Source organism: Hippoglossus hippoglossus, chromosome 5, assembly GCF_009819705.1.
Source record: "Hippoglossus hippoglossus isolate fHipHip1 chromosome 5, fHipHip1.pri, whole genome shotgun sequence".
Taxonomy (NCBI): Eukaryota; Metazoa; Chordata; class Actinopteri; order Pleuronectiformes; family Pleuronectidae; genus Hippoglossus; species Hippoglossus hippoglossus.
Genome location: NC_047155.1, coordinates 1,881,679 through 1,893,712, shown reverse-complemented (window position 1 = coordinate 1,893,712; position 12,034 = coordinate 1,881,679). Strand labels below are relative to the sequence as shown.

Genomic DNA, 12,034 nt, shown 5'->3' with positions numbered 1-12,034 from the left:
GGATTCATACTGGAGAGAAACCGTTTAGTTGCTCTGAGTGTGGTAAAAGATTTCTTCAAAAGGGCGATCTAACTGCACATATGAGGATTCATACAGGAGAGAAACTGTTTAGTTGCTCTGAGTGTGGTAAAAGATTTCTTCAAAAGGGCGGTCTAACTGTGCATATGAGGAACCATACAGGAAATAAAGCATTTAATTGCTCCGAGTGTGGTAAAAGATTTAGCCGAAATGGCGATCTAACTGCACATATGAGGATTCATACAGGAGAGAAACCGTTTAGTTGCTCCGAGTGTGGTAAAAGATTTCTTCAAAAGGGCAATCTAACTGCACATATGAGGACTCATACAGGAAATAAAGCATTTAGTTGCTCCTAGTGTGGTAAAATATTTAGACTAATGGGTAATGTAACTGCATATGAGTAGTCATATAGGAGAGAATGAATTTACTTGCTCTGTGTGGTTAAAGATTTAAGTTGCATCGTTTGCAACAAAAGATTTATTAGGATTTGTCAGTGTGGTGTATTTAGCTAACATGGATCTTTTTGACGTGTGTAAAACATAATGACAGGTTTAAAGCTGGGGGCCCCTCGTTTCTGGATTCTCAGAATTCCTAACTATTATTCCATATGTTACTCGTTAGTTCTCTCCCTCTGAGAATGCTCTTTGACCTGTTAGATGGAGGGGTTTCCATCTTTATGTACGAAGCATGTCTTGAATTAAAGGCCCCTATGTATGATGTAATTTGATCTCAAATCTTGGGCGTACACAATTTCCCTATATGAATGCTTGTCCGGCACCGGCGAGGCAGACTTCTGCATTGGCTGAGAACGTCTCCGGGTATACCTAGGTACCTGTCCTGACCTGTAACTTCTGTGTAATAAACCTTTTTATACAAGCAAGAACGGTGTCCGCGGAGATTCCTTCATCATCTTCAACATCACTGCTGCTTAAATATACAACATCAGCAACTATTCATATTATACATATTCATAGTTCACTGTTGTAAAAAGAGAATTAAGAATCCCTCCACCTGTTTTTACCAGAGTTAAACAATTTTTATGTTCCTAGAAAATACAACTCATTGAATAACATGGAAGATTTGTGTGTATTTCTTGTTTCTACTGATTTATGCCTCATATAATACATACCTATACAGTGAAGGAAATAAGTATTTGATCCCTTGCCGATTTTGTAATTTTGCCCACTGACTAAGAAATGAACAGTCTATAATTGTAATGGTAGGTTTATTGTAACTTTGAGAGACAGAATATCAACAAAAAATATCCAGATCATATAACTCGCATCATATAAAAGTTATAAATTGATTTGCATTTGCTTGTATTTGATCCAGAGATTTTCTATGGAAATAAGGTCCGGAGACTGGCTAGGCCACTCCATGACCTTAATGTGCTTCTTCTTGAGCCACTCCTTTGTTCCCTTGGCCATATGTTTTGGGTCATTGTCGTGCTGGAAGACCCATCCACGACCATTTTCAATGTCCTGGCTGAGGGAAGAAGGTTGTCCCCCAAGATTTCACGGTACATGGCCCCGTCGATCCTCCTCTCGATGCGGTGAAGTCGTCCTGTCCCCTTAGCAGAGAAACACCCCCAAAGCCTTTTCTCCAAACTACATCAATAATGAAATGAGTCATTAAATGTGTGTGTGTGTATATATATATATATATATACACATTATGTTGTCAATTTCCTTGCAGTGTCACGATGCAAACTACAATTGTGATTTACTCAAACCCGTGTTTGAAAAGAATTAGAGGAACCTGAACTCGTGTTAAACTGGAAGTTGAAGATTTTATCTTTTTCTTAAACATGACACTATACTGACACCAACCACTACTGACTAAACTAAATTATCTAAATGAAAAGAACAAACATTAAATCCTGCAAACATAAGAAATCATCCACTGTCCATGTCAAGGTTGAAGGGGCAAGAAATTACAAAACATCACATTTTCTCCACACTTTATTTCTCACAGTTAACTTATTACATTGACAACCAAAAGGGTGACACAACATGTGATACACATATAAACAGACGTACAAAAAAGATACTTAAAAGAAATGAAATCAGATGGTCAATCTCCCACCTGTAGGCGGACTCATCCCCACCAGAGATGAGCCCAATGAGGGTGGTGTCGTCCGCGAACTTAAGGAGTTTGACGGACTGGTGACTGGAGGTGCAGCTGTTGGTATACAGGGAGAAGAGTAGAGGGGAAAGAACACAGCCTTGAGGGGAACCGGTGCTTATGGTCCTGGAATCAGAGACATGCTTCCCCAGCCTCACGTGTTGTCTCCCGTCAGACAGGAAGTCTGTGATCCACCTGCAGGTGGAGTCAGGTACACTCAGCTGGGAGAGCTTGTCGTGTAGCAGAGCCGGAATGATGGTGTTGAAGGCAGAGCTGAAGTCCACAAACAGGATCCTGGCGTAGGTTCCTGAGGAGTCCAGGTGCTGGAGGATGAAGTGAAGGGCCATGTTTACTGCATCGTCTACAGACCTGTTGGCTCTGTAGGCAAACTGCAGGGGGTCCAGGAGAGGGACAGTGATGGCTTTGAGGTGGAACAGCACAAGGCGCTCAAATGCCTTCATCACCACAGAGGTCAGGGCAACGGGTCTGTAATCATTGAGTCCAGTAATCTTTGTTTTTTTGGGGACAGGGATGATGGTGGAGGTCTTGAAGCAGGCTGGTACGTGGCATGTCTCCAGTGAGGTGTTAAAAATGGCTGTGAACACCGGAGACAGCTGATCAGCACAGTGTTTCAGGATTGATGGAGAGACAGAGTCTGGCCCGGCTGCTTTGCGGGGGTTCTGTCTCCTGAAGAGTCTGTTGACGTCCCTCTCCAGGATGGAGAGAGTCGTCACTGTGATAGGGGAGGAGGGAGGGGGCTCTGAGGTGGGCAGTTGTGGAAAGGCGCAGGCCTTTGCTATGGTGGGGGAGGTGCAGTTGATGGGCTGGAGGGTGGTGTCACGGGGGATGGTGTCAGGACTGTCCCATTGTCTTTCAAAGCGACAGTAAAACTCATTCAAGTTGTTGGCCAGGCGAGGGTCGTTAGTGGAGTGGGGGGTTCTAGGCTTACAATTTGTAATCTGCCTAAGCCCTTTCCAGACAGAGGCAGAGTCATTGGCTGAGAACTGGTGTTGGAGTTTCTCAGAGTACAGACGTTTGGCTTCTCTCACCTCCTTGCTAAACCTGTATTTCGACTCTATAAACCTGTCTCTGTCCCCACTCCTGAATGCTTCTTCCTTCTCCAACCTTAACTTTTTGAGTTTGGCTGTGAACCAGGGTTTGTCATTGTTGTAACACACCCTGGAGCGTGATGGGACACAGCTGTCCTCACAGAAGCTATATAAGAAGTCACAGCCTCTGTGTACTCGTCCAGACTGTTTGTAGCAGTCCTGAAAACCTCCCAATCTGTACAGTCCAAGCACGCCTGAAGATCCTCCACAGCTTCCCTGGTCCACTGCTTTGAAGTCCTCACAACAGGTTTGCAGAGTTTTAGTTTCTGCCTGTATGCAGGAATCAAATGGACCATGACCGAGAGTCCCAGTGCAGCCCGGGGGACGGCGTGATAGGCACTGCTTACTGTGGTGTAACAGTGATCCAGAATATTCTCCTGTCTGGTCGGGCATTTCATAAATTGTTTATATTTGGGGAGTTCGCGGGTGAGATTTCCTTTGTTAAAGTCGCCGAGGACAGGAGTCCGGGTTAGTCCGTTCCACACACAGTATCTGGTCGGCGAGCATGCGTTGTGCCTCTTACACGTTAGCCTGCGGTGGAATGTAAACACCGACCAGAATGAATGAAACAAACTCACGGGGGGAATAGAAGAGTTTGCATTTGATAAAAAAATGTTCCAGATCAGGAGAACAGTGCTGTTGAATCAATGTCACATCATTGCACCAGCCGCAGTTAGTATAGAAGCAGATTCCTCCACCTTTCGTCTTGCCGGAGAGTTCCGTGTGGCGGTCCGCTCTGAAAAGTTGGAAGCCAGCCAACTGCAGCGCAGAGTCCGGTATCGAACCACACAGCCACGTCTCCGTGAAGCCCAGAACGGAAGAAGAGGAGAAGTCTCTGTTCTTACCAACTAGTAGCTGGAGTTCGTCCAGGTTGTTGCACAGTGAACGCTCGTTGGAGAGGAATATACCTGGTAGCGGTGTGCGAAGTCCCCGCCGGCGGAGACGCACAAGTGAACCGGCACGTTTACCTCTCCTCCGTCGCTTCACTGTATGTACGAAGGTGAGGGCGCCTTTGACCAGAATATCCAAAATTTCGACAGATGAGGCGGAAAAGTCGGAAATAAATTCTCAGGAGGTATGACCCTGATGTTCATGAGCATTTCTCTGGTGAAAGAGCTCCCGGTTCTTAGGCAAAACACTGAATTAACTAACAAAACAAGACAAAACATCGCGCACCAACACACCGAGGCAGCCGTCCGCGGCACCATCATTGTATTTCACACATCTGCAGGGATGTAAAACTCACCAGGATATTTTTCATTAGACTTTAGAATAGGGTTATGGGTCGGATAGGATAAATAAAGTGACCTCTGAGCGCCCTTCTGGTTCGGAAGTGACCGAAGGACGGAAAGTTAAGTGACTGGGAACAGCTGCAGCTTTTTCCTGCCTCACTCTCGATGCTAACACACTAACTACAGCTAACTAGCTCGTTGTTCACTAGCAGCTAGTTAACACTGACGTTGTGCCACGGCTAGCTGGAGCTAACAGCTAACTCACTCAAACAGCAGAACACGCAGTTGGGTTCTTTACGGACAGATCTTGATGCTAACTGAAAGGTGCGTCTAATGCTAACCTGTGTTCACAACCGAGCCCCATTCAAACTATAGCGCTGCACCGTTTACCAGCAGAGAAACTGGGGTTAGAGGCAAGTGGAGCCACGAATCACTTCGGTAACGAGTGTAAAAGAATAAAACCCTTTAATTAACAGGATATTTGCCGGTAATTTGGTGGGACTTCCAGTCGCGGTGGGCGGCACCAGTCGTTAGCAGTGGGAGCTAGCTCTAAAAGTAGAAGCTTTTCAAACACATGGCCTCCGTGGTTCCGCTCGTTGATTGAGACTCAGACATCTCAAGGTTTAAACCCTTCATCTCCAGCACGTGCACACGCACGCACACACACACCCCGCCACGTTTGTCTTGACTGTTTCCTCCGTGGACCAGAGAACAACACGTACCGGAGGCTAGCTAGCTAATTAGCTTGAAAACACAACAAAAGATTGTCACCGGTGTTTTCGAGGCATTAAGAGTCAAACTCGCGGCGGTTCGGATTCAGAAACGTCCCAGATTGATGTGCAGCGTCCGTGTGGGGGTTGAAATGTCAACTGACCTGACTCCTGTCGGGCTCATTCTACCACAACTGACTGCGTACGTAGCTGCTAACCACCGACAAGCTAACAGGCATTAGCACTGGCGCGGAGGGACCCCTGGTGCAAAGAGATTTAGGAGGCTGAGATCTGCCTGAATGAATTTATCTTTACTTGTGCATCAGACAGAAAATCCTGCAGATTGTTTCCACTTTTTCTCAACTCCAGGTTAAAAACACACTTACTGTATTACTGCCATAAGAATATATAGTATAGTAATTGTATTATTACTATATGAACTAATGCAGTATCTGCATGAAGATGTTTCTCACTCAAACAGCTCTAGGTTTAAAATAAAGTACAAAGAAATGTTGTTCACAAGGTGCAGGGACACTGTTCCCTTATTTGGTCACTTAATTAGGGCCCGAGCACCGACAGTGGGCCCTATTGAAATTGACAGGATTATTATTATTATTATTATTTTTCAGGCAAAAGAAGGGGCTTTTTGAGGGCTTCAACGTGCTCAAATCGTTACCAAAGTTTGCAGAAAGTTAGAAAGTGGTGAAAATGTACGTATTCTGGAGTATTTAGAAATGGGCGTGGCAAAATGGCTCAACATCGCCACCTGGAACGCAATCCACAGATTTAAGTCACAATTATGATATGAACTGGTCAGGCAGGGTGTCGTCTAACACGTCTCATCCCCACAACAGCCACATAGTTTCCTCCACCAAGCAGGTTATGTTTCACCCCTGTCTGTAAATTGGTTGGCTATAAACAAGATTACCCAAAAACTACGGGCCGGATTACCACGAGACTTGGTGAACAGATGTGGTATGTATCAGGTAAGAACCCATTACATTTCTATGATGGACATCTGGAGAGCACATCACCCAGACAAGAAACAATTTACTTCTTTCTCATCTCGACACCAAACATACTCCACTTTTTACTGGGGGGTCAGCAGAAGGACATTTGCGTTCACATATACAGCTCCTCTGGAGAAGGTCCTGAGGTTCTCCAGAGTTCTGTGCATGTCTGAAAGCAGCTTTAGACTGTAAACAACTCAACGACACAAACACTAACTATAATTTATTGCTTTTAATACATCCTCACCTTCCGGAGGCACAACCTTTTTACGGCAGACAACTGTAAAAAGAAAACATTCTTACATCAGATCGTTGGATAAATGGAAATACACGTTTTAGATTAAAAGTATGAATACAAAGAATACAATGGAATAAAACACAGTATCATTAAACTTCATGAATAGGTCTGCCAGGAAATGATACTCACCGGTGCAGTTAGATGTGTGCACTTCTTGCTATGGAGAAGAAACAAAGGGACAATACAGTGACAACAGGATTTTGGGTCGCATTGTCGGGAGGCGAAGGCGGCACGAAATCTCTCTGTGCAGGAAAAAATCTGGATTATGTTATTGTCCTAGTCTGAGTTCACAGAATAAAGTTTTCACACATGTCTGTTGGTTGCTGGTTGGTTTATCAGCAGCATAACAAAAAATGTATTTACACCAAACTTGGAGGAGGGATGGGGTCGCAGCATGAGAAGAACTCGTTAAATTTTGCAAAAATCAGGACAAAGGGTCAGATCCTTACTTTAACATAACAGATTAAAAAAATCTGCAGTCATATTTAGTGAGTTGATATTTATAAGCGATTTAGTGCAGCTTAAAATTTTCAAATTTCTTTAAATTATTTGTTCCACAACTGTAGTTTAACTGTAGCCTTTCTAGACACATATTTTGTGTTGCTGTATTATACTGTGTTAAGTTTATTTCTCTTTAGCAGACACACGTAGTTAAGAGTAAAATATATGTTTCATTGGTTTTCATTTCACTCTGTAATCATTTAGGTGATCAGACCACTCCCTTTTTTCTTTAATATGTCTACTATAACAACTAGACAGTCGTGCTGGATGGTCCAGCCTTGGCTGAGGTATAGATTCTGTACCTTCTATTCATAATTCTGAGAATGAAGTTCGTCACCAAACATTTGTGCATAACAAAACAAAAACATATTTTTTCAGATTAGAGCTGTAATACCTCTGAAAGCCAGTCTCCCCTGTAGATGACCCGTGGGAAGCATTCTGAGGTGATGAAGGTGCTCACGTTCGCACTCCTGACTGTACCATCCTTCCTAAGTCCTTCCTGATCACGAGCACGGAGTGCTAATGACAACATACAAGATGAGCTCAACCATCCTACTGATGAAGTGATAACATATGCATGCCAATACAAGAGTGAAGCCGATAAAATTAACATTTTGCAAGATGTGGAATTTTGAAATTAGTTGGTAGATCAAAATAATAACAATAATAAGAATAAGAATAAGGAATACTCTGGTTTATTTCACTTCCACCTGTGTCACTTGCGTTGGTCCACGAATAGCTACAGCCTGATGCCCCCTCATCTGGGACGCTGTAGGTGGTTTGATCAGTGCCCTGAGTGACAGTACAGGTGACGTTCCCTGCCCCACAAACTTGTAGAAGACAATCTGGAGAACGGAAAGACAGGACGATCACCAGAGGCACGATTCGATTGTGAAGTGCCCTCAGGTCTGAGCTGGGTAGACTGTAACAAATCGATAGACTGTAAAAAAAAATTATCAGACAGCTGCAACTCATTGAAAACACAACAGCCTGAGTCTTCACTAGCACCGGGACAGTGGATCATATCAGTCCAGTTCTCAGGTCCTTTCACTGCATCCTGTCCATCAAAGAATAGATTTCAAAATATTGCTGTTGGTTTATAAGGCACTGAATGGTTATATACATTTCTAATCTACTACTATTTAACCATCCAGTCCCCTCAGGTAGTCTGGGACGGGTCTACTTTCTGTCCCCATCAGTCCAAACTAAACATGGAGAAGCAGCACCCAGTTCTAATGCTCCACGCATCTGGATCAATCTCCTAAAAAACCATTTGGCTTTTCGTGCAGTGAGAGAGTTTCTTTGGTCTCAGCTGCTCAATGATCAGAGCAGAAGCTGCAGTCGGTTTGTACTGAGCTGAAGTTTCTGTTTCCGCCTCCACTCTGACCTGCTCTCACTTTAACTAATAATCACTCATTACTAGTTATCAGGACCTGATCAGTACATGAAGTAACTTAGTGTTTGTTTGATGCGCTCCAGCGTTTATGAGGCTGCATTTAAACATCATGAAAATTGACTCGTCAACATTTTGTGCTCAGTACAAAATGAGACGAGACGCTCACAGTCTCATTAGCACAGGGACACAGAAATACAGAAAAAGATATATGTGGAAATAAATTTAAGACATTTATTTCTGTATTTATTCCTTATTTATTTATGCATTTAAGTCTTTATTTATACATTTATTTATAATTAAGTCATGTTTCGTCTTCCATATTTTCTACTGTACAGTATTAGTACTTTAGTTTCCTCCTCGTCCTCCAGTCCAGCAGGCGTCGCTGTTGGCCCTGAGCTCGGTGTCTCTGTTTTCCTGCCGCTGGCTCTCTTTGTCCGCTCCGGGACTCAAAGTGCGCAAAGACGAGGAACATGTCCGCCGTGCAGCTGCTGCGGGTGTCGGTACGTGAGCGGATCAGCGCTGCCGCGGAAGGCTTTCTGCTGCAGGTGGAGAAAGGAGGAGAAACGGCTCGAGTCCCGGCGCTGAGGGCGATGCTCACCGAGCGGCTCGCGGCGGCGGCGGAGGAGATCGTCGCGGTGATTGAGGAAACCGTGGCGGAGTACGAACACAGAGTGGAGCGGTCCGAGCGGGAGGTCTGCCGCCAGAGGAGGCTGCTGGATGCCGTGATGAAGCCCGAACTCCGGCTGCACAGAGTCGGTCAGTCCCTCGAGGAGCCGCTCACAGGCTAACGTTAGCTAGCTCCAGCTCTGCTAACACGAGTTGATCAAACTAACACTTCTTAAAGGGAATGATGAGTTTAAAACGATGTCTGGTTGGTTAAGTTGATGAAATGTGTAGATCAAAGGATCAGGAGCTTTGACCCTCAACGGCAGCCCGGGGTCACGTGTCCTTGATAATCATCTGCAACATGCTGTTAGAAAGCTCAGCACACATCTGGGGTGTTCATGCATTTTGGCTCCTTTTGTGTAAAAACAGACACATATTGTGTGAATAATTATGATACTGGCATATTTTAAAGTGAGTATAATTTCTACATCACTGTTGTGTTATATTAATAACAATAGACCCTATTTGTGAGATGCTTGATTTCGAAACGATCGCTGTGACACATAGATGAATAAATCCATGTAGGTCATAGCAACACTTTCCCTGAACTGGAGAATCTGGGTTTTATTTAAATACTAAAACTGGTTTACAACATGGATTGATTCAGTCACTGGAGTTGTGCAGTTAAGATGACTCCTGCTATTCCAGTCTATTCCTATTCCACTCCACGTGTTGATAATCGTAATATATTACGCTTGTTTCAGGACAAAAAGTAAAACTTGCGGTTCTGTCTCGCTCCAGATGCCATCTTGAGAAATCTCCCCTGGATGCTTCAGCTTCAAGTGCTCGTGCATCACGGTTGTGCTGCTGTGATCATTTTGGATTTGCAGAGTTTACAGAGAAACATGTTGTTTGGTGTCCGTCTAAAAAACTCCCACACTTTAGATGATCGTGGGCTATTTGCTTTTTGGGTGAATTCAAGCTTTGACTCGACGCAGCCATCTTCCTTCCTCCTAATGACGTCATCACTAGAAGACCAGACAGAGATGTGAAGAGAGTTTGTGGTGATAAGAGCTGACGACGGTGTCGGGGTGATGTAAACATGATCACATGATCTATGCAGCAGAGTTAATACGTCACTTCCTGTCTCTGTCTGCTGCTCCACCTTCACCTGAGTAATGAGGAGGATTTGATACTGTTGTGAACGAGTCTGTGCAGAAAACCTGCTGCTGTGTTGTTCATGTGTGAAACACAAACTCTGGAGAAACTCTGGAGACAATTCTCTGGTTGTTACCCACAGGTCATGTCTGAAAACAGCTTAACCAACTAACTAACCTCCACTCGCTCTGCTCTGTTAGTGTCCTAATTTGTTTATTTGGCCTCAAAATATAAAACTTTTTTACTGGAAACACTTCCAGTGTTTAAAGCTGCTAAATTTACGAGCTGCGTCGAGATGTTGAGGTAACTATGAACTACCTCAACATCTCTGCTTCCTGAGTGTGATCATTCAAAAATAATAACAGTCGACATTAAACGACACAACACAAGTTTTTAAAAACACTTCAGGGAACTCGGAAATGATAAACGTGTGTATTTGTGTTTCAGTGTGTCCTGCAGACGTACAGCAGCTGATGGTGAATAAAGAAGAGGTTCCCCCTAAGCAGCAGCAGTTGAGCCCCATTGTGGACCAGGAGGACCCAGAGCCCCCCCACATTAAAGAGGAACAGGAGGAACCGTGGACCAATCAGGAGGGAGAGCAGCTTCAACAACTTGAGCAGGCTGATATCAAGTTCACATGGACTGCTGTCACTGTGAAGAGTGAAGAAGATGAAGAGAAACCTGAGTTGTCACAGCTTCATCAGAGTCAGACTGAGGAGAACAGAGCGGACTGTGGAGAACAAGAACCAGCCAGGAACTCAGGTCCTGATGGACATTTACAACAAGGTACTGAGGACAAGACTGAAGGCAGTGAAGATGATTGGATGCAGACCAGGGAACCTCAGTCTGGTTTAAATACAACAAATAACAAACAGCCTCTAAGTGATATGAAATGTAAAACTGGTAAGAAAGCATTTGGTTGTTCTGAGTGTGATAAAACATTTAATCAAAAGTACAATCTAACTATACATATGAGGAATCATACAGGACAGAGACCGTTTAGTTGCTCCGAGTGTGGTAAAAGCTTTCTTCAAAAGTGCCATCTAACTGCACATATGAGGATTCATGCAGGAGAGAAAATATTTAGTTGCTTTGAGTGTGGTAAAAGATTTCTTCAAAAGGGCGATCTAACTGTACATATGAGGAATCATACAGGAGAGAGACCGGTTAGTTGCTCCGAGTGTGGTAAAAGATTTTTTCAAAAGGGCGATCTAACTGAACATATGAGGATTCATAAAGGAGAGAAAATATTTGGTTGCTTTGAGTGTGGTAAAAGATTTAACCAAAAGAGCAATCTAACTGGACATATGAGGACTCATAAAGGAGAGAAAGCATTTATTTGCTCTGAGTGTGGTAAAAGATTTAGCCGAAAGAGCAATCTAACTGTACATATGAGGACTCATACAGGAGAGAAAGCATTTAGTTGCTCCTAGTGTGGTAAAATATTTAGACTAATGGATGTTGGGACATGGTTTTTGGGAGACCAAAGCTCTGCCTATATGTGCAGCCAAAAGCCTGAAGCTGCATGTCCCTCCAGGACTTAGTCTACCAGGGGCCATCAACATCACAGAGGTGTGAAAACCCCCCCAGGGACACAGGTTTCAACTCCCATTGGTCACTCTGGACCCCATGACCTGTGAGGTCACCGGGCCAATATAAGGCCTGTTCCCCCTATTTTCGCTCTCTTCCTACAATCCTTCCACAGGAGGGAAGGCTGTCGAGCCTCTTCTCCAGCTCACATCTTCTCTTCCCATCCAACTCTTCGAGAGGAGCACAAAGGTGCAGCTTTCAGCTCATCTCACCAAGGAAACCTCCTCGCACTCCAAGCTCTACCAACCCTTCAAGCAGCGACTCGATGTCCTGCTGGAGAAC

General features: G+C 44.1%; 1 protein-coding gene across 1 annotated transcript in view; it reads left to right on the top strand.

The window, feature by feature from the left end:
• The window catches only part of LOC117761169 (titin-like), a 190,964-nt gene that overhangs the window by 14,195 nt on the left and 164,735 nt on the right, over window positions 1-12,034 (top strand). The window contains exon 4 of the mRNA XM_034584835.1: window positions 10,622-11,065. Within this exon, the coding sequence (XP_034440726.1) occupies window positions 10,622-11,065 (444 nt within the window). The remainder of the gene's footprint in view (window positions 1-10,621; window positions 11,066-12,034) is intronic.